Source organism: Camelus dromedarius, chromosome 26, assembly GCF_036321535.1.
Source record: "Camelus dromedarius isolate mCamDro1 chromosome 26, mCamDro1.pat, whole genome shotgun sequence".
In the NCBI taxonomy this organism is placed as follows: Eukaryota; Metazoa; Chordata; class Mammalia; order Artiodactyla; family Camelidae; genus Camelus; species Camelus dromedarius.
In genome coordinates this window covers 7,327,906-7,351,363 of record NC_087461.1, presented here as the reverse complement: position 1 = coordinate 7,351,363, position 23,458 = coordinate 7,327,906, and the positions used below count along the sequence as shown (strand labels likewise).

At 41.9% G+C, this 23,458-nt stretch overlaps 1 protein-coding gene across 1 annotated transcript in view; it reads left to right on the top strand.

Annotated features, from left to right (window-relative positions):
- Window positions 1-20,180, top strand: part of LOC105106353 (regulator of nonsense transcripts 2) — a 70,460-nt gene extending 50,280 nt beyond the window's left edge. The window contains 7 exon segments of the mRNA XM_064479352.1: window positions 2,476-2,580; window positions 2,886-2,984; window positions 6,432-6,599; window positions 12,680-12,746; window positions 12,749-12,821; window positions 13,908-14,028; window positions 19,105-20,180. Of these exon segments, the coding sequence (XP_064335422.1) occupies window positions 2,476-2,580; window positions 2,886-2,984; window positions 6,432-6,599; window positions 12,680-12,746; window positions 12,749-12,821; window positions 13,908-13,998 (603 nt within the window). The 3' untranslated portion in view covers window positions 13,999-14,028; window positions 19,105-20,180.
- The last annotated feature ends 3,278 nt before the right edge of the window (window positions 20,181-23,458 follow it).

The following is a 23,458-nucleotide window of genomic DNA, read 5'->3' as shown; positions in this document are numbered from 1 at the left end:
GATAAACAGAATCTAATAAATGACCTCAGTAAATTTGACATTAAAGAATGACTCAATTTCCTATAAATTTCTCATTTGAGTAATTGCTATGTATTGTTTTTTCCTTTAAATGCGTTTTTTCCCTTTTCAAAAGTGAACTTTATAATTTTAAGATTGTTATCATCTAAAACTATTTCTTACTTTCCTAATTGCAAAGTGAATATTATACACAATACATGTGTGTTTGCTAAGTGGAAAAACAAAACGTTCAGTAGGAAGCCTCACGAGCCTTGTCTGGGCGGTTTAATTTAAAGGAATAAAGTTGGAATAGTTGACTCTCCCGCTGGGGACCACCGTTTCCCATGACTGCTCTCCAAATACGGAGAGGAGAAAATTCTCAGAGAGAAGATGGGTTGATGATCATGTAGTAAGAGCAGGGTAGGAAGTTCTATAAATACCGCAGCTGAGAAAGAGCAGGGCTAAAGTGGAACTCTCCAGAAACATTATGCTCTTTTATCTTGGTCCTCAACTCTTTCAAGCTCCACTTGGGAAGTTACTCTTAGCACCTGACAACTAGAATATTTTCTCCTCAGTATCAGCTATGTAAGTTAAAGGTAGCTTTAAAGACGAAGTAAGTGTTCTTCTGCCAAAATTCTAAATTTCCACAGGATTTATACAACTTAACAGAAAATACAAGATGTATTATTGTCAAAGCAAAATAGTTATTTATTGAGCATGATCACTGTATTCATATTTCATTTCACATGTATTCATTTCTCTTAGCACCCTATGAGTTAGGTGAGGAATAAGGCACAGGTAGGTTAATAATTAGCCCCAGGTCCCAGCGAGCCAACATTTGAACTTGGACAGTTAGACTTGTGCTGTGCTCCCTTCCTGCCTTCCTTAGCTCAGACTGTGTGGTCCATTGACTTCCTTACCCCGCAGGTTATAATGACCGTGTGCTGTGAGGTTAGGACAATGAGATTCTTGTTCAGCATTTTAATTTCAAAAGTTAATCCATTTTATTTTGCCTGAGCAATATAAAAAATAAAGGGTGAGGGAGAAAGTTAATGCATTTTAGCTTAGTTTTTGAAAAGGAAGAATCTCTTAAGTGTTAAGAGAGGGTTAATTTTTTTCTGGGGCCAATTTAAGAGCATTTCTATTGCAAATTTAGTTTTGAATTAGTGCCTTCTTAGCACAGCAGGCAGCGTGTCAGTCTCATAATTTTGAATTATAGAGTTATGTCAAGAAAAGTTTATGCATTTGAAAAAAAAGAAGTTAATGCATTTCTGTACTTTCCCCAAATATTTCCACTTTAGAAATTCTAAAAGTTTTCATTGTCCATATAGTAAGTGGTAATACACTGTTTGGATTTTTGAAATTAATTGCTATATATAGTAAAACTTTTATCAAATTTTAAATCATTTATTTTCTCTTAGGAATTATTTCTCGTTCACTTTGCTTGGCATATGAGAAGCATCTGGGTTTAGTGTAGTCTTTTTTTTTTTTTTTTTAACTTATGAAACAAAGTGGGAGTGAGTCGTGTTGGAAGGATACTCAGATGGAATGCTGCTGTGTGGCTGTGGTTTTTTTGTTTTTGTTCTTAATCTCTTTGCAAATTGATTGGGGTTCTTCCTAATCTTCAGTTGGAGATTTTTCTTGTTTCCTGAGAAGCAGCTTCATAGCTTGTATTGCTATAAACTTCCCTCTTAGAACCGCTTTTGCTGTGCCCCAGAGGTTTTGAATGGTTGTGTTTTCATTTTCATTTGTCCCAAAGTATTTTTTGATTTCCTTTCCCCAGTCTCTGGTTTGAAAAGGGATTTTGGCTAATAGAAGAAGATGTTGGGGGATGGCCATGAGGGGATGGGGAAAGTCGTACTTGAAAGCAACCAGTAAGGGAGATCAGAATGTCTAGCTCTTCCTGACAAAGCATGTGTCCATGGGCAAGTCACACAACTTCTCTGAGCCTTAAGTTTTTTCACATATGAAAATGAGGTCAGTAAAGCTTACCCTTCCTTCTTCAGAACTGGGTAGAGCCAACAAAATTATGTGAGAGCACCTTCCGAACTGAGGGGCTTTATATAACATAGTGCTTTATAAGATGTTGTGTCATTGCCTTCAAATGGTAATGGTGTTAAATTTGAACTATTTATCACTTTTCATTGCAGGGTTAGGTGGGTATTGAAGAACTGCTATGAGAAAACCAGTCTTGAGTTAGTTGGGGAGGGGAAAATACAAAATGTTGAGGAAAGTCATTCCTTGTGGAATTTAAGGAAGAGTTTCTACAAAGGATCTTCATATTATTAGGTCAGTGGAAGATAGTGAAATGGGTTTTCGGCTGCTGGTGTGTAGTAAGTGGTCCTGGCTGACTTTGCCCTACCGGTCTAGGCAGACTGCATGGAAGACTGAAACTTGAGAATAATGGACAATTATACAGAAGTTTTAACATCTTTTTAGTAACATCTTTCAAAATGTTTTAATGTCGAACAATTTCAGGAGGGTTCTGGTAATGACGACGATGAAGGAGAAGAAGAAGAGGAAGAGAACACAGATTACCTCACGGATTCAAACAAGGAGAATGAAACTGATGAAGAAAATACTGTACGTATGGCTGAAAATTCGGTTTTTGAAACTGCTTCGTTTTCATAGTATTTCGATTTTAGTCACAGAAGCTTTGGTTTTTGTGATTATTGAAATAATATTTCTTTGGAGATTCATTTTCAGTATGATTTCCTAAGTGCTTTTATTAACAAGTTCTTTGAATATTTAATAATGTTCTATATTTTGTTCACTCATTGCTTGAGTTATGTTGAACAAGTTATCAATACAGAAGGCTCTGCCATACAGAACACTATTAAAGTTAGAATTTCTGGTCTGAATTCTCGTTTCTGTTTTGTTTTAATAAGGAGGTAATGATTAAAGGAGGTGGACTTAAACATGTACCTTGCGTAGAAGATGAGGACTTCATTCAAGCTCTGGATAAAATGATGCTAGAAAATCTTCAGGTATTAAATGTTGCTCTGTTCCAAAGTACTCAGTACACAATATTGCAGCACATTTGATTCTGGTTAGAGGGTCTCTACTATCTAGGTATTTGCCTCTGTGGCAGCTTTTTCCTGATTCAGACACTTTGCAGTTGCCAGTACTTCTTGCATCCCACACCCTGATGTGCATGTTTCTTTAAACTAGAGTGAGGGGAAAATGTAGTAAGTTTAAGACTTGAAACAGAGTAATTTCACTGTATCAGCCTCCACCTTTTCTCTCTCAGGTCATAATCCTGTTTCTAAGACCCCTTACTTGCAGTTTGTTTACAAGTCAAACTACAGAAGATAAATATTTGGGGAAATTTAATTTGGTAAATTTTTAAGCTTGGTTTATAATTTGAATAACTTGTACATAAATTCTCGAGGATGATTGGTTATGTGATGTTTAAAAAATGTTGTTTAATGGTTGCTGATACTAAGATACTAGATTTTATAAAAAGCCCCATCTTCCCAGTGATTCAATAATTACATTTTATTATAGTTAAAACTAAAATTCCACGGGCTGTGTACTTCTGCCCCGTACATAGCTGCTATTACGCCCTGTGGTGACTGGAGAAGAGTGCCTTTGCTGAAACGGTGGGCGAAAGCCCCACGGAGGGGCTCAGTGGTAAACTGCGGAAAGGGGGGAAGTGAAAACGCCAGACACAGGTTGAGCTGACTCTTGAGAAGTTTTACTAGAAAGGGAAGAGAAATGGGGTGCAGCTAGAGAAGTCATAGTGAAGACTGGAGGGTTGTTTTTAAGATAGAACCTAGGTGTTATGGTGTATATGCCAGTGGAGTAATTCTTCGGAGAAGAAATCCTGGATTTTACTTTCATTGATGCTACCAAGGCCAAAAGCTATGATAATGTACAGATTAGCATTACAGTTGTATTAGGCCAATTTGCATCTTCCTCCATACATGAAAATTTCTTCATGCATCTAGAAAGCTCTTAATTTATGAAATAAATCTTATCATTCAGGAGCACAAGTCATCAAATAAAACATGATCATTGTAATCCCTTTGAAGAGGTAATCAACCGTTTACTTCTTAAAGAACTGTTTCCTGTCAGCGGGGAGTCCAAAATAGACCTAGAACATGGCAGTTTAATCATGATGAAGTTAACATTTCAAATCAGTTGAGGGAAACTGCATTATTCAACAAATGGCCAATGAAAATAAAGCTGGATTTCTATTTTATTTCCACACCAGAATAAATTGCAAATCTATCAGAAGATCTTAGTAAGTGTGAAGACCGTTGAGCCCGGGATTAGGCCTTTACATTTCTCTTCACACAGTGCTGTCACGTACTGTTGGTATCCCCATGTTGCAGTTAAAGAAGCAGGCTTGGAAAGACAAAAAGCTTGCTCAAGGTGGAAGGCTAGCGAGCGGTGCAGTCTCTTATCAACCACTTGTTACATTGCTTTCCAGCACAGAACGCTGTAAAAACCCTATAGAATTAACAAGCCAGGAAAAAAATACCTACAACCTACACAGCACAGAGTTAAGTATCTGTACTGTACCACAGAGATTTTACACACTAAGGAGAAAGATGAGTGACTCAGCTTGTTGCTGTTGGACAGAGCGATCACAGCCTGCTAACATTCACTGAGAAGCAAACAGCTGGGCCTTTATCAAATCATCAGATCTTCAGATTTAAAAAATGGCAGTACCCATTGTGGTTAAGTGTGGGTAAATGTTTTGTAAATGTAAACCAGTGCAGCCTTTTTTAGAGAGAAATTTAGTAAGCCTGTCAGATGGGCGTGCCATTTGATTAAAAATGCACCCTTAATAATACTTTGTCAAGTGCATGAAGTTAAATACATCACAGAGCTGTTACATTGTAGTAGAAAAAAGCTGTCTATCAATAGAGGAGCAATTAAATAAATAAGGACACACCCTTATAATTAGTTCTGTATATTGTGAACTAGATGCCCAAGATACAGAATCAAAAAGAAGAAAAGCATGTATGTTTAGCATAGAACAGTGTGCATCGTGGCTGCTCGTATTTGTATGTGTATATTGTATATGTTTATATGTGAATATATGCAAGACAGTCTGAAAGGAGGTGACCCACCGTTAATAGTTGTTGCATCTTGGAGTCGGCAGAGGGAGGCAGCTGGAGGGATTGATATGGACACACTTAATAGTATATTTTGTATTAAAATAATTTTTGAAAATAATATGTTAATTTTGTAATCAGAAAGATAATTTACAAATCAAGATTTGTTTAACATGATTCTTTCAAATTTGAAGCAAAATGTCTTAGTAAATCTTATGAACCTGGGAGAACTTCAGGTAAATTCTAGCAAGTTGGAACTGAGAAATCAAAAACAATAAAACCTTACACTTTTATTACCATTTTGCTTGATTTGCAAGACTCGCAAATATGGAACCTATATCAAAAGACTGTTTAAATAGTAGTAAAGCAGTTTTAACACCTGCATGGCCTTTCAGCATTACCTGCTTGGCTTTGGAGAGTCATGTTCAGCCCTTGTCTCACTTGTACTTCATTCATCAGACTGGAGCATTATTTGAGGGTCCCTGACTGCGTCCTTGCTTTTGCACCTGTCTTCCCCCGCCTAAATCCCCTCCACATCCCCCGAGCTGCTCTTTTACCATCTGCTTGGAAGAAGTCAGCTGAAGTCTTTGATATCCTCAAGTGTCCCAGCTTCACTCAGCCTTTCGTGAAATCTCAGCACCCACCCACCCTCAAACAGGCCCACGCAGCCCTCCATCCCCAGCACACGTTATACATACCTCAGATGGCGCATAATTATTATTTCTCTCCCTTACTGAACAAGTTGATGACTCCTTGAGGGTAGAAACTATCTTTTAATACTATTATCTCCAAGCCTAACACACAGTAAGTCATTGGTGAAGGTTTGTTCAAATAATCGGTTGATAGATCCAGTGTGAATGTTAAAAATAATTGATATCAGCAAGCAGGAAGCTCATCTGAACATCAATAGATTCCATTCACTGTTAAATGTGAATTGAGCACCTGCTGCGTGTGAAGCACTGCTGACCGAGAACATCAGGGAGAGTGTATACAGTCATCACCCCACCAGTCAGGTGGGGGCTTCTCACAGACGAGCAGGCAGTCGTGGCCCTAGGTAATTATGAAGGGAGATGTGTGCTGTGAGTGTGAATGAAAGGGCACAGTGCGTTCGAGGAGCGGGAATGTCATAGAGCCCACAGCACTGTGTGTGTGCTCTTGGGAGAGGCTGGAGCGACAAACAGGAGCCACATCCCATTGTCCTTCCGAGGCACGTGTAAGGATCTGGAGGTGGGGACGCCTGCGGTTTCAGAAAGATTACGCTGGCTCTGATGATTGTTCTAAAGTACAACACTGAATGGATTGTTTGCAATTTACACGTATCCACAGGTACTTGGAATATTTACATTCTTTTTCATTTCTGTCTTTAAGCAACGAAGTGGTGAATCTGTTAAAGTGCACCAACTCGATGTTGCCATTCCCCTGCATCTCAAAAGCCAGCTGAGGAAAGGGACCCCACTCAGTGGTGGGGAGGGAGAGACAGAGTCTGCAGACACGATGCCGTTTGTCATGTTAACCAGAAAAGGCAATAAGCAGCAGGTAAGAATCTGTCCGCTTAATGGATTGTTAGTTTCAAGTATAAGTAGGAACTTTGTTTTGTAAGTTCTGAGTTATCTTTTGCTTATAAGAAGGAAAGACTTGGAAGCATTTAAAGCATTCAGTGGTAGAAATAATTTTATCTGTTAGGAGTATAGAAGACACATCTTGACTTCTATCGAATGGATATTTTTTAATGGAAAGGACATTTAAAATTTAAATTCATCTGTCTTTGTTAGGATGTATAAATAAATACCTTGACTTTCAGTTGGAAGGTTTCATAAGCTCAGGGTGGGAAAGGAAAGGAGGGTGCTTGCAGATAATCTCAAGGAAATGCTCACTTGCCAAAATTTCTCTTGAAAAAAATCATTGTTTCCTGACCCCTGATCCTTTTCCATTGTCCTTAAACCACCTCTTTCTTCTTTCCCTTACCTTATAGATGGCCCTCAAAATCATTTTCCCAGTTACTAAGCTATGACTCTGATTCATACATTCACTCATCAAATATTGAGTGTCTGCTATGTGTCAAATACCTGCCTAGGTGTGAGGCTACAGTGATGAACAAGACAAAGCCCCTGCCCTCGTGAGCCAACCCCCAGCTCAGGGAGAAAGATGAACATAATGTACGTGCAGATAGCGAAATGTGCTCTAAACACAACAGAGCCCTGCTCTCGGACACAGCTCCAGGATACATCATATATTATCAGTTCTGTAAAAAAGATGCTCACACTTTAATATTTCTGAAATTAAGCTGCCTCTTAGAGTTGATGGTATCTTGGTATAATCGACAAGCCTTTTTTTCCTGTTAGTGGTATATAAAATAATGGTGCATCTTATAATGAAGAGAATGTTTAGTGTGTGAACTAGAGTGGCTACCACAGCTTGTGAACAAGCTCAATACCTGGCTCCCACATTCATCCAAGTAGTCATTTGACAGGTGCTTTTATTGTTCACTTGCTATATACCAGGCACGGTTCCACCAGCAGAACATACAGCAGTCAGCCGCACCTCTCCTCTCTTGGGAGCTAATTCTAGTATTAGGAGGCAGACATAGGGAAATACATAATGTCAGATTGGGGACAATGCTGTGAAGGACAGTCAGGTGAGTCGGGAGGGTAGAAAGAGACTGGGGTGGGGAGGCTGTTGTGGGTGAGTGGTCAGGGGAGGCCTGGCCTCAGGAGTCCTCTGTGAGGGGAGGGATATTGTGTTCCCTCCCTGCCAGTACAACCTCAAAGAGATGATGCCTACCTTAATTTTTTACCTTTGCTTTTGCCAGGTAATTTCTTTTTACTCGAAGGATCAGAGTTGTCCAGTATGCCATTATTTTGCTATAGTGCAAGTAAAGCTTCAGCTATGAAAACTGTATACCAGTTAGAATCATGGAGTGGAGGGCTGGGGAGAAGGCTCTACGTTCTGACTCATGTTGACATAGTTAACTCTGACTTAGATCCAGAGTACTGCTGTCCTTTTCAGACACTGTCTTCATAATTCCTTTTCAGTCAACGTGCCTTTCCTCCATCCCAGACTCCAAGGTTATCAAGTTTTTAGGACAAGACAGTTCCACTCTCTCTCACCCTCAGGCCAGAGTTGAGCCCTGGCATTTTCCCTCTCCTCCCAGTCCCTAGAAAAATTAGGTTTTGGGTTTTGTTTTTGTTTTTGTTTTTTAAGTTAAGATCCTAAACTTGGTGTTGGGGTGAGAGCTTTGTAAAACTGTTCTCTTCAGAGCACCTGAAACTGTACTTGGTTATTAAAAGTACATTTTCAACTCATAAACATTACTTGGAATTTTGGGAAATGTTCAGTTTTAAGAACATTATTTGAAGAAAAATCACTGGTATTTTGTGGTCTGAAAAAGAAAGTGTATTTTGTTCTGATTTTTATTTCATTATTTGACTTTTGGGTGTTGTCCCTTCTGGTACAACGGTTTTTCTAGAAATGTGAAGTGTGTAGCTTTACAGTAATTTTTAGTTCTTAAGTGAAAGATCTCTTTGTGCACCGTATTTGTGCCCAGAAATAACCTTCTTCTGTACTCAGTAGGAAAATAAAAATTTATGCCAATGAAGTGAGTATTTGAAAAGAAAGGATAATACTGTTGATAATTTTTCTAGATTTAAGTATCATTTAAATCTAGATTTAAATGAATTTGAATAATGAAATAAAATGTTTTGATTATTAGAGCAAAAGTTTTAATGTAGTGGAACTATTAGGTAATGTTTTAAAAAGCTTTTTGATTGTTTTAAGCTAATGCACAATATATTTGTTACAATTTAATACTGGTTAACAACTCATTTTTTGGAATTAATACTTACGAAGTGGTTTGTTTCACATATCTTTTGACTGCAGTAGTTGATACTTACCTATCATAGTAACTTGGGATTATATGTATGTATATACATACATATTTTTTATCAGTTTCAGTTTGTTACAAAGTAGCTTTAAAATACAACTGAAATCACCTTTATTGCCATTATTGTGTTCTAGGAAATCTAGTATGAGTGACTTCAATCTTTTTGTCATTTAATTTGCTATAAGACAGTGCCTCTCTTTTTTGAAGTATCTTAGCAGCTTTACGATTAAGGCACCTGGTTAAGAAATTCATCAAGAATTCATCCCTTTTGCTCTCTGTATTTATTCATTACTGTCTCTTTTCTATTGTTTTTAAGTGTATAATACTTGAGAACTTTTCCTTTTGTAAAACTTGTCTCAGGGCATAAGATGTGTTTTTGTTTCTCTTTTTTCTTTATAATCATTTCCCCTCAGAAGATCTAGAACTTTCTAAAAAAAATTATTAGTCTTGTAAACGAATGAATAAAAACCTACGTTTTCCACATTTTAATCAGATCATCATGAAATTTTCTTTATAATTTTTAATCCTGTTTCATTAGTATGATCAGTACCATTGCCATTAGGCTTGCCATTACTAAACATGAAGGACGTTTCAGGTGTCGTGATCAGAGTAAGGGGAGGAAGCGGCCATCCTGTTTTACTGCTGAGTGTGTTAATGTGGTGACAGACAGAGCATCTTAAAATTGCAGCTTGTGACTTCTGGTGATGAGGAAATTATGTACCTCCACTTCTTACCCGGCTGCTTTGCTTGAGTATTTTGTAAAACAGTAGTATGTCACTCCCTCTGTATTTGCATATATTTACAGCTATTTGAAACCAGTCAGTAAAACCAGTGAGAGGAAAACCAGCCAGCTGAGCAAGAGCTTTATAACGTTGGGGCCTGTGATTCACATTAAGAAATTCAGACTTCCACTTTTTTTTTTTTTTTACCCTTAGCATCACAGATAGTCATCTTATTTGATACTAGGAACAGAGAATGACTTTAGCTGCCTTCTCAAAGCCTTAGGTATTTCTATTGAGACTGAATATTTCAGTATTGCCCAGAACACCTACCTGTAATAAAATAATAAAGCAATTGTGATATTAATAATAACAGCTAAAATTTACTGAGTTCTTACTGTACTTCAGAGATTGTTCTTATATATGTAATCATATCTTTAAAATTAATGTATTAATTTATATAGCCATGTCTTTGTTGATTTAAACTGACAGGTTAAATGTTACTTCGAGTATCTGTAACTTGGATATACCTGCTAGACTCCACAGTTACTCCTCTAGGGAAAGATGAGAAAATTGCTTCAAGTCCTCATTCTGAAAATTGTTCTCATAGTTGTGGTCTTTCTCTCCGGAACTTTCATCTCTGTCTCTGGTGTCATATGATTTGACCCAGCTCTGTTCCCAGGGCCTGTTGAATGGAGCTCTTCTCTGCTGCTAGTTTGGTAGCAGCTGCGTTTGGAAGCGCAGGTGCAGCAGAGTGCTTGCTGCGTGGCCGGCCCTGGAAGTGAGGGATTGCGGTACGAGTTACTGTGACGTTTCGCAGTGACTGCTGCTTGGGAAGAGTGACTTTATGGTGAAGTTTTTGTTTCACATATTAGATACATGTGTCTGAGCTGAACTTTTTCATTTAGTTATTTTTGTGTGTGTCTTCCCGAATTTTGAAAAACAAATGAAAATGTTTATTGCAGGAAGTGATGACCATTGTATTTAACTTTGTTTCACTTGTTTTTGTTAGTAGAAATAGAAACAGTTGGGGCAAGCCTCATTCCTGATACAAATTACTGCAGAGGCCTGAGGACAGGTGTACAGAGTAGTTAAGGATTTCAATTTCTGTCTGTTGGTTGTTAATCTCATTCTTGCAAAGAAGGTGATTTTTCAAAAACTGACTTTTGATTCTATTTTGCTAAATGAAATAGTTTTATTTTCACAACGTATAGGAAGTAATGAGGGAGACTGTGAGTCTGGATGTCGATAAATTATTTACATGCATTACTAGTAGGTAATATTTATGAAATACCTAATACCTGCTAGGCACTGACCTGTGTACTTTACATATTTTATCTTGTCTAATTCTCACAACAGCCCTAAAGTTAGTATTGATATCCTCATTTTACAGATGAGAAAAATAGTGTTCTTAAGTGATTTGCTGGTCATACCAGTAAATGATAGGGCTAAGGAATAAACTTTGTCTGACGACAAAAACCCATGTTCTTAACATCTTTGCAGCACTGCCTAGCAAGTATATATTTTATGAAAGAACGGATTGTGGAAAGGAAACTTGGGGAAGGGGCAGGAAAAAAAGAACATAGAATTCACGTGAAAGAAGAAAAAATTGACCATCATCAGACCACATATCCTAGAATTTAGAAATAAATAGCCCACAGCCAGCAGTTTTTAAAGGAGATGTGGTTCAGGAGGATGAGAAAGTGCTTTGTTAAAAGGCTGTGTTCAGAGACTTAAGAACAGGAAAGGGCACAGTTTGTGGAGAGAGTATGGAAAAAGCAACTATTTACTTTCCTTTTTATCAAGAAGAAAGATTTTAGCCGTGAAAGGATAAATTAACGATTGGGTAAAATTAGGTAGTATTAAAAGAGATTCATCTGCTTTAAATAAGTCACAGTCTTCAGGCATAAGCAAATTACATCCTCAAGGACTGAAAGGACCTGTGTGTAATTGCAGATCAATTGTCATTAAACTCAGAAAAGTCCTACAGAATAGGACAGCAGTCAAAAGATTCATAGTGGTCAATTTTTTTGTTTTTCAAGACCAGGGAAAAAATACATTCTGAAAACTCTATATTCCAGGAAACTTGATGTCAACTTTAAGCATAGTTCTAGATTGAGTTTTAAGACAGGTAATTTTAGTCATTAGGAAAATGAAAATTAAAACCAAAATGGATATATTAACTATATACTCACTAGAATGCCTAAAATTGAAAAGACTGACCATATCAATATCAAGTGTTGGCAAGGGTGTGAAGGAACTGGAATTCTCATATACTGCTAGTGGAATGCAAACTCCTGGAAAACAGTTCAGCAGTTTCTTAACCAATAAAACACATCAGATAGTCCCACCTTTTCCGTGCCTAGCATTTTTTCATTTAAGCAAAATGAAAACACACGTCCACACAGACAATTGTACATGATTTATGACTGTATTTGTAAACCTCAAAACTAGATGCACCCTGAATGCTACCAACAAGTGGTCGGGTAAACAGATTGTGGTGTATTCACTCAGGGGGCTCTTCTCTTTCCCAGCATCACGGCTGTCTTTAGTAAGATGAAGGTCTGTTAATCCTGAAGGTGGACTAGGTTTGTTCTGTATGGTTCAGAAGGGCAGAACTGGTTCCAGAGGGTAGAAATGAAAGGGTGCAGATTACAGCTTCTGTATAAAAGCCTTTCTGACAATTACCCATATATAATAGGGTCTACACAATGGAAAATGATCCCCTGTTGCTTAGATGTGTGCTACCAGACAGGGCAGGAAAGAGGAGCGTCTGCTTTCCGTGGAGGTTGAACTTGGCCTTCCACTTCCCATCCAGCCCTGATAGGTTTGTCTCTTGTAGAGTAACACTGTTATGTTTATGTCCTTAGACCATCTTTATTGACTTACTAGGAAAGGAAAGATGATTATTTTCCTAAACTTGTTTAAATCTACTTAACTATTTTACTTGAAATCTACTTTTTTCCCTCTTGATTTTCTCAAGCCATTTGTGACTTCTTTGTCATTTTTTTTCTCAGTTTAAGATCCTTAATGTACCCATGTCTTCCCAACTTGCTGCAAATCACTGGAACCAGCAACAGGCAGAGCAAGAAGAGAGGATGAGAATGAAAAAGCTCACGCTAGATATCAACGAACGGCAAGAACAAGAAGATTATCAAGGTATCAGCTCGTTTCCAGGATGGAAGTGGGAAATCGCGAAGCCCCTTGGGCTTTTAGAACATAGAATGTCAAAGGTGTTGTTCTCCACCTTTTCACGTCGTGTTTGTATGTATTTAGCCTGAGAGGCTGATTGTTTTATACATTCCATTCTTCTCTCACTTACTTGTAAAAGAACACTAGTGGAATTTTCATCACATTTTGCTAACTCCATAATTCAGTTAGATTCCATCCTGTTAGAGCCATGTTTGCAGGTGACATAAAGACCAATTTTTAGTTACCTCGTGTTGCCAGTCAACTGTGAACAAATTAATTCAACAAATACCATCTCGTTTTGTCTGTTTGATAATTCTGGTCTTGAAGGCCCTCTGTTCCTTCAAATTTGAGGGTATATTCAAGTTAGGATTCCAGTTTTATGCAGACATACCCAGCAGACTTGGCTTAACTGGAACTTTAAATATAGAGGTCATGGACACCTCCTAAGCCAGCCCAGCCCTTCATATAGGGCTGTACTCAAAAACTGCAAGAGATTGCTGTGTAAATAAATAATTGGTTTTCTATCTTTAAGTCCCACTTCTAGAATATTCTTTTCCAGCTGACACTCAACATTCTTAATAACAAATAATGGTAGTTAACAGTGTAAGTGCTTACTGTGGGTCAGACACTTGAGTAGTTTTTCAAAGCATTTAATCCTCACAATTCTGTGAGATCAGTGCCCATTATTATTTGCATTTTACACTTAGAGACACTGAACCGAAAGTCCCATGGCTAGTAGGTGGCAGAGCTGGGACTCGAGCCAGTACTGTCTGGCTGCCGTCCTGCCTGCTTCTTACACTGTTGACTGCCTCACAAGACACTTGGGTGGTGGCCGCACTGGCTGTAAGGGGGGCTTTGAGTGTTACTTTACATGACAGTCAAGAGCGTATCTCGTCTCTAGATTGCTCTTCTGGTACTTGTTCATCATTTCAATCTGTGCAATGGTTGCTTTTCCTCAGCCGGCTCCCTGAGAGACTTTCCTGGGCTCTGGCTTCTTGAGGGGAGTGCATTTACCAAGCGTAACCACCTGTTCTGTTTGGCTCCTAATTCCAGAAATGCTGCAGTCTCTTGCCCAGCGCCCGGCTCCAGCAAACACCAATCGGGAGCGGCGGCCGCGTTACCAGCATCCGAAGGGAGCGCCTAATGCAGATCTAATCTTTAAGACTGGTGGGAGGTAGGACCCTCTCTTGTTTCTCCCTTAGCCATTTTCTTCATCATGTCCATGTGAATAACTTAGATAGTTCTGGATTATACTTAATGATAAAGGCCGAATTAGCAAACTTAGAAAAGTCTTTGAGTTATAGATAGCTGAGAGAAGAAAACCTTTTAATACAATATTTACAGTTTTGGTTTTTGGGGTTTGTTTGTTTGTTTGTTTGTTTGTTTTTGAATCTTGATTTCAGCCCCATCATTCTTGGCTTTTGCTTTCTCTGAGTGGAGTTACTTGTATTTTTAATTTTTCTCTTTTGCATTTATAGAGAGGACTAGTTTTAGATTCGTTTGAGAGAAATCAGAGGCTTTTTGTTAGGACCTCTCAAGCCACTGTTAAGTAATTGTGATGTTTACTAAAAGTCAAAACCTGTTTGCTAGTAAGACTTTCAAACATGCAGGTTGAGTTTGTTCTAGGGTATTTTGTTTGTCTGTTTTTGAGTTATAAAATGTCCTGCAGGGATTCATGCCAGTTCTTCTTAAACTTGAGTTGCCTAATGTGAAATAATTAAAACTCTGTAAGGAATATCACATGGAAGATGTTCCCTAATAAGACCTCACTCATCTTTTTTTAAGGAATAAAGTTGTTTAAAGTTTCTCTGGGATCTGATATAAAGACCTGTTGGTCCCACCTTCTTTCTTGTGTCTGGGTTATAATCCGCAGTGACATGGGCTTTGCTGCTCTGAGTGCTCTCCCTTGGGGCATCCGGGTTTAGGCTGTGGCTGTACAACAGCCCTCAGATGTCCCCTTGTTGGATGGAGACAGGCACACGGGTGCAGAAAAGGGTGCTGGGGTCGCAGAAGTGGTTCAGTGTCGGGAAGAGTAGCATTGGGGGAAATGCAGGTGTCAGAGCCTTTGTCTTTTACTCTCTAAATGTGTTTGTGTGTTCCTGGTAACATTTTTCTTAGAACTGTATGCTCAGACAACTCTAATCCAGTTCCAGTTTAAGAAATTGGTTTGTCATGACAGCTTAGGAATCTATTTTTTGTCAGGGGGTTCTGTTTTTTAACACCTGTTGAGTTTTTCAGAAATGATGTATAAACCTATCTGATTCGGGGTAAGATACTAGGTTGAGCCTCTCCATAATACCTTTTATTATTGCTGCTGAGATGTAGATGCTGGCTCAGTTAAGAAAGGGGCCATGGACATTTTCGTTTCCTCCTTTTACATTTTCTTAGAGGAGCTTTAAATATATACCATTGTGTTCTTGGTAACGTCTGTTCTCTCTTCTTGTCTCGTTATTAGAATATTTCTATCTTGACGTTTTTCCATCAGCTGCACCTGTCTTATTGCAGCCTTCCATCTCTGAACAGCATTGTCCCTAATCCCTTCTCCTCTCCGTTCAGATACTGCGACTGTAGCATCTTTTACTAATTTTTCAATGTTTGGGTGACTTTACAGAATCAATAAATATGACATTTGCTGCGTAATTACTATTTGCAGTAGGATTCACTCCCTGCAGCTTACATTCATCCAGCACCTTCCATGGGTTCAGTCCTACACTATGGAAAATTCAAAAGTAAAAGAGAGTCTTCACTCTCAAGCTTATAGTGTAGTAGGGAACCGAGTCCAGCTACTTGGAAGAGCTAGTTCTGCCCTAGTCTAAGTAGCAAGCGTTTCTTAGGCAGCAGGGAACAGAAATACAGGGAAACGTGTAAGCTTACATATGTGGTAATAATAGTTGTGTCTGTGAACACGGAGGCATGCCTTTTTTAGTTTGCTACCAGTTAGTCATCTTTCAGAATTCTTCGTTAACTTTCTGTTTTGCTTACACACACACACACACACACACACACACTCACACTCACACACTCACTCTGTGCCTGCCTCCCCAGCTTTTCCCCGACACTGTCCTCCCCAAGCCACCGCTGCCTCGGCGCTCCGTTCGGTGCTCTAGGACGCCGTCTTGGCAGCCCTTGGCACTTGGACCCTCCTTTTCTTCTCGGCACACTCTCTTCCCTTGACCTCTGTGGCTCTGCTGTCTTCTGGCCCTCTGTCTTCCCTCTGTGACCTCCGCTTCCTGGCTTCTGACTCTGGGACGGGCTCGCCTCCACCCGGAGGGCTCGTGTCCCTCGGGCTGGTCCTGGGCGCTCCTCCCTCACCCCAAGCGCCCTCCGCCCCACGTGGGGCTCAGTTACCATCCATGCCTCCAGCCCAGGCATCACATTTTAGTTGCTGACTGCACATCCAGCTGTCTTCTGAATGACCACCTAGATGTCTTACGGGAACATCAACCTCAGTGTGTCCCCAGCTTCTCTCCTCTGTCCTCTAGGTCAGTGAACGGAGGCTCTGCCCACCCCCTTGTCCAAACTAGAAAAGACAGGTGTATTTTTGACTCTGTCCTCTCCCTCAGTCTCCACATGTGGTTAGCTCCCAAGTCCTCTGACTCTGCGTAAGCGGCTGCCTCTCTCGTGCCCCGTGTGCTCCACCCCCGCCGCCGAGGTCCTGGATCCAGCTGTCGTCACCCCTTGTCTGGGTCGCTGCCCGCGTCTGCTTCTCCGTCCCCAGTTTCCGCCGCTTCCGCTTCATTCTCTGCTGCACCCACGCTGTCCTTCCTCCAGTGCAAGGCTGCCGCCGGGCCGTGTCAGCAAGCTGCTCCGCATACACCCCGCGGGGGCTCCTCTCGGCTTGTGGGGAAAAGGCCAGACCCCGCAGCCTGGGTGACACGGCCCTGCGCGAGGCGCGCCGCCTCACTGGCCTTCTCTCGCTCTCCTTTCCCCAGCTCCCACCGAGCTGGCCTTTCCGTTCTTCTCGTTAAGCTCTTTTTGCCTCCCTCTGTCTGGGACCCTGTCGTGCTCTTGCCCCGGAAACCTTGTCTTGTCTTCCGTTCTGTCTCCTCCACAGCTCTTGGTGCCTGGCACGGAGTAGGTGCCTGGTAAGTATTTGTTGAATGGACAAGGGGCTTTTAAAAATCTACATTTAGCCATCTAATAAAAACGTCTTCTTGTGTTACACTCCCTAACTCTCTCCTTCCCCTTTGTTTTCCTGATTTTGTGAGACTCCCACCGCTTGGGCTGCCCACTGTACCTGCTCTAAATCTCTTCTTAAAATCATCACTCAAAAAAAAAAAATCATAATTTGTCCAGCACTCTTGAAAATGGCCCTCTGTGAAGTCTTACGGTTTTATGGTGTTTTCAAAGCCAGTGCTCTTAAAATGCTGGTGCGGATGAACATCGTAGAGGAACAAGCTAATGTGTAAACTTGAGTTTTTGAGCCTTTCAAGTAGCAAGAGTTCTTTGCTATGTTTTAAACTTGAGTTTTAAGTGAAGAAATGCAGTCATTTGGAAGAACGTATGTGATGGGGTGGAGTCTTTTGGTGGCTTGGCTTGGCTTTGTTTTCTTCTGTTTTTAACGCTGGGCCAGACCTGGTAGGAAGGTGTGTATTGAGAGCCGTGCTCCTCGGGCATCTGTGTGCTGAGTTCCTGCACAAAGGAGGCAGGAGGTTAAAATCTGCGTGAGGTTAAGAAACTGCTTTCAATTTTACTCCTAACTTGGCTAATGCTTTTTTTTTAAGTTACTAGTGTTGACATTGTATGATGGATAAAAGGGAAGTTTATTTAGAAACTGGTTATTAAAGCATTTTAAAGTTTTTCTTACCTATGGATTTTGATCAGGCTCTCAGACATTAATTATGATGATTTTTATATTTTTCTAATCTGGACTGAAATAAGGCCGTAAGTTAAAATTTCAGCCCTTCTCCCGGGCAGTAACGCTCTAACAGAGTATAGGCATTTGCTTATAACGAGTTAAAATGGCAGTAGCTCTGTCCGCAGTGCAATTATCAGATACTCCGTAGTGCGGGACAGGGTTCCCTCCACTCCGCCAGTGTTGATAAAACCTGTGACCCTCGGCATTCGTGGCGAGTATTAGGACTGATATGGTTTGTGTGCTGTAAATTCACGTGGGTTATACCAGTGCTCCGCAAACTTTAAAAATATGCATTTTAACCATCTTGACTCTTAATTAAACTGCTGGTTCTGATTCGTTGCTAACAAGCTCCCACATGATGTCAGAGCTGCTGGAGTGTGGACCGCACTCTGAACAGCAAGAGGTTATGAGAGGCGTGTCTTACTTACCGAAGACCGCGGTGCTTTTCCTGTCGTTCACTGCATTTATCTGACGCGCTCTGTTTTAGACCACTGCTGTGTCTCGACTGCAGGAGAGAGACTTCCTCTTTCTCTTAGGGAATAGTGGTATTACTGACCTTTTTCCATTCAGTTCAGCTCTGCCTGACATAACGGATGTATCCAGCTGAAGATACTTCTCCACATTTGCATTTTATTCTTTGAAAGTTTCTTGCTAATGCAGCTTGCCTTGTGAGAGGCAAACTGTGTTACTTTGCTGGAGCCGCCGTGAGAAAGCGTGGTGAACTGTGTGACTGAAACCACAGAGCTGTTGGTCTCACAGTTCTGGAGGCTGAACCCAAGGTCAGGGTGTCGGCAGGGTTGGTTCCTTCTGGGGGCTGTGAGGGAGCCAGGCCTCCCTCCCGGCTTCTGGTAGTTTGCTGGCCGCCTTTGGCCTCCCCGGCTTCCACAGCACCGTCCAATCTCTGGCTGCATCTTCTTGTGGCGTCTTCCCAGCGTGTGTGTCTGTGTCCAGATGTCCTCTTGTTATGAGGACACAGTCGTAACTGGATTTGGGGCTTGTCCTTCTGTCTGGCTTCATCTTAATGAATTACATCTGCAGCGACCTGCCTCCAGATAATGTCACATTCTGAGGTACTGGGGTTAGACTTCAACGTATAAATTTGGGGGGGGGGACACAGTGCAACCGTAACAGACCATGAACTCTCAGCATCTTAGGAAGTAGTTATAGTAGTTGTATGCTGGGCCCACCCCTTCCCGTCACGGTCAGAATTGCTCTCCTTGGTGCCCCTCTGCTCCCCGCTGTTCTCAGCCCAGCAGGTGTTGTGCGCTCCTGAGAAGCGCTGCCTTGTCCGCAGACGTCGGTGGACAGTGGCTGGTGGTGTCTGCGGGCCTTTTCTCGCCGGAGGTTGTCCTCAGTTCTAGTCCTTTAACATTGCCCTGTTTATGCCTGTAGGAGACGTTGATCCAGTAGCACGTCTCATTTCATTAGGTCCTGTATCTGATGTTGTGGATAGTGGAGTCCTCCAGCAATTGAGTGAGAGCAGTGGACACATCTCAGCATGTCGGTCTAGAGACTTGTGAACCTAAACCTGGGACAGGATGGTTGTGATGGTAATGGTATGGGGGAAACGAACTTGAGGTTAAACTTGATTTGAGTTACAGTGTCTCTGAATTGAACATCCCATGTTGGAAAAAGATACACCTGGGGGCTCCAGGACTGCAGTAGACAAGCATAGAGCAAGCGGTAAAATCTCCTAGTGACAGCGCACGTGCAGGACAACAAAACGATGAAAGACCCAAACACAGATAATCCACCAGGAAGGCTTCTGCTTAGGGATTTGTTTCAAGAGGAGCAAGAGATGAGGGAGAAAAAGCAGTTTGTCCATCAGAGTCAGTAATACAACATTGCCTATTAGGGTGAGAGGAGAACGTGACGACTAGTGTGCAAAGAGCGTGAACCCAGGCGGCGCAGGGGCGTCTGACACCAGCCTGAGCGCAGGGGTAGGTGAGCCCATTGTAAGTATCATCGAACACAAACAGCGTGCCAGGCAGACGTCACAGAAGACGGACGAAGGACAGCCAGGGGGGTCCGGAGATTTTGTTGACCTTCATGGGTTTACAGCCTCTGTCTCTCAGCAAAGTGTGGAAACAGTAGAGCTTTTATTTTGCTTTGTTTTTGTTTTGTTTTGTTTTGTTTCTCCTCCCCCCCAACCCCCCCAAATAGAAACGAGGGTTCTCAGTCTGTTTCTGGCAATCTGTTAATTTCTTAGGATAGCTGTCTTTCGTTTGCTTTCCGATAGGCATAGTAAATTTAGTTGAAGAGCACATCTGTATGCTACAAACTTGATTACATCTTTTCTAGCTATTTTACATTTTTTTCCTTTTTACCATGCTTCAGTTTCTGCATGTAGAATTAAATAAGAAACAAAAGTTGTAAAGTTGTAACATTTCACATGGAAATGCTGCCCGATCTTCACCAGCTTCAGAAATCTGACCTTTGCCGATGCTGCAATAAAGTGTTGTAATTTAGATTTGGTGTGGTTGTGTTTTATTTGGTTTGGGTATTGGAGACGTATAAATGGGTAAATCGGTATCTTCCACAGTCATCTTTGACTTTATAAAATAATGTCAGAGACGATCTCTTTGGCATTTCACTAATAACGTTGCTCTCTTCAGCATCTGTATTTGTATTGTTTTCCTGGGTGCCTGAGTTACCTTACCTTTGGATCAGTACAAAAAGTGTACGACAGAATAAACATTTTTAGAATAGGCTTGAGGCTGGTTACAATAGGAAATAAATGTTGGCACCACACAGTGTCGCGTGAGGCGGTGTTTATGATCTTACCGCGTGTGTGCGGCAGGGCTGATAAACGCCTCGGTAGGACAGGCAACTCAGTAAGGAATTGCGAGAACCACTGTTTCCAATTTCTTTCCAGGTATTCATTCCAAGGTGACTTAGACAGTCCAGAAGATGTGACTGTAATTATCCTTGCTAAAATTTCTAAAGTTCAGCATGGAGTCATTCAAATTTGAAAAGACTTGAAAAAAATTTCAAAACTCAATTCTATTAACCCTGTTTTCCAACCCTCATCATCGCTGACCTGTATACTGTTGCCTGCTATTCTGTGCTGGGGAGAATGATTTATAAGTTTTGTCATTTTTAGCTTATTTCTGAGTTTTAGATTGTTAGAAGGAACCAGGGATAATTCTTTTGTGTGTCATGCACAAGGCAGAAAATACCTGAAAATCAGTTACGATAATTCAGCTGTGTTCATCTTTCATCAAGAAAGGAGGTCCCTGGCAGGTGTAGCATGTGATGGGAGCCATAAGGAAAGTGGACTGAATAAGGTGGTGCCCATCACTGTACTTTATTCAGTTAGATTTCTGTAGCAGAGATGGACTGCTGGTGACCAGGTTAGTCATACGAAAGGTTCTGTGTTCACCAAGGAGCTTGTTTATATTTTTAAAAATAAATGGAAAGCCTCCTGAATTTTGGAGAAGAATTTTGGTCAGTCTTCTGGGCCTCTTTCCCCCTTGTGATCCACCAAAGGTAAGCAGATGTTAATAAAGCTGATGTTTGCTGTCAGACTTCTCCCTTCGATTCATTGATGCCTTTTGGGGAACAAATAAGCTAAAAAGGCCTCTGGGCAGCCTTCGGGACCCTTAGGTACCTCTCCAGGTGAGTCCCTGCACTTGCCCACGAGAGCCGCCCAGGCCCCGTGTGCTCGTTCTCCGTACAGTGGTTACACACCTGACTCGTGCAAAACACAGCGGCTAGACATGCTCAGCGAGGAGCCAGGCCGGACAGAGAAGGAGAACGCACCAGGGGGGAGGGCGTGGCGCAGGTCCCTGAGGGGCCCCATAGGATGTTAGTTGTAAATAAAAGAGACCCAATTTGAATTCACTTAAACGCGCAGGAGATTATCGCAGGGATCCTAAAGTTTGAAACCAACACAAGAATGTTGGGCTTTGGAGATACCTGAATGCAGTCAGGACCCTGAGGCGTGTGCTTCCACTCTGAGTTGGCTCCGGCTGCCGTCACAACCTCACACAGCAGACATTTACTGTACCTCACCGTCCCGGAGGCTGGAAGCCCACGCGCTGTCCGTTCCCCGTGAGGTCTCTCTCCTCGGCCTGTAGCCAGCACCCTCATGGTGTTGTCACATGGCCTTAATTCCGCTTCCTTGATGCCTCTTACAAGGGCTCCAGTCCTATTGGATTAGGGCCCCACCCCTCTGACCGCATTTAACCTTCATTACCCCCTTAAAGGCCCCACCTGCAAATGCAGCCACACTGGGGGCGGGGGCTCCTTACCTGTGAGTATTAGTTGGGGGGGACACACAGTTCGGTCCTGAGCGCTCGTAAGCCTGGCTGCCAACAGCTCCTGAGCTGTGTGTCGCGCAGCTACAGAAACAGGGTGAGGGACACTGCTGCCAAGTCTGCACACCCACAGAACTGCTGCCCCGCTTGGCACGAGCCTCAGGCCTTGGACCGGTGGTCTCTGGTCGGGGTAGGGAGGGGCAGGTACTACAAAACCGTGGCTGGGAGGCCGCTTTCCTACACTCAGTTATCTGTCATTGGGGTTCTCTCAGATTTTAAACATGAGGTTTTCCACAGAGCTGTATGTTTATTTCTAGAGTTTGGTTTTTAAAGAACCCCAGAAGTTTTTACCTCTACAGCCTCTCATTAAAGCATCTCTCTCCCTTTGTCTGGCTGGCACCAGGGTGTGGCTGTCCCAGCTCTGTCTGGTGGTTTTCCCTAGACTTGTTTGAAATGAAAAGAAAATGGAGGTGGAATCAATTTTAAAATACTTAGCACACTGTAAGTAAAATCACGTTTTAGGCTTTCTTATTTAAATGGTGACTTTCAAAAAACCTTTGGACGTCCAAAGGACAGTCAGCCAGCCCATCTCAGTAGAAATGCTTCTTTCTGGAGGAGTAACTTTGCAGATCGCTGGCTTATTACTCAAGTGTATGTGTCCTTGGAAGCAGTCCCAGTTTTATAGTTAACTGGGGGAAGCACTTCAGATCCTGCTGAGCATGTGCACGTGTGTGTGCATGTGCTCAGGGTTTTACGCTTACTTTGGTTTCCTGTGTGATACTGTACAGTCAGTTTTATTGGATTCATGGACTTAAATATTTATACGAATACTTGGCAACCATTGGGAAGAGAAAGATTGACCCCGTTGTGTACATCAGGCGCTGATCTAAGCTCCAAGGACACGGAGGTGGGGGGAAGTCTCTGCTTTCATGGGACTTTCTAGCAGGGGAGACAGGCATGAAATATGAACAGTTCCCTGAAACTGTGACGCTGTCAAGTGCTTACCGCAGCATGTGGTACATAGAAAGGGTCCATTTGGTGGCAGCCACCCTCACTGTGACACCTTTGCTTATGCCCTGTCCTCTGCCAGAAATGTCATCTCCGAGTCCCTGGCTCGTGCTACTTGCCTTTCAAGATTTAGTTCGTACATCACCTCCTCTGGGAAGCCTTGCTGTCCTCCCACCCCAGAGTTGATTCAGATGCTTTTCTTGAGCTTCATCAAAGGGACCTCTGCGCACGCCCACCCATGGTGGGGGATGAGATGACAGGAGGGTGGTACTCAGTGGCTGCTTTGCAAAAGAGACAAGCAGAGCCCCTTGTGTGGGAGCAGCAGGCTAGGCGTGAGGGAGCCCTATGAAGTGTCCAGCAGATGCTTCCCCCAGACTGCGGGAATCCTGAGGGCATCTCCTCCACCCCCGGAAGCAAGCGCTTGTGGCCACGTCCTGAACCTCTTGCCCTGCCACGTCCACAGCAGGGCTTCCGCGACT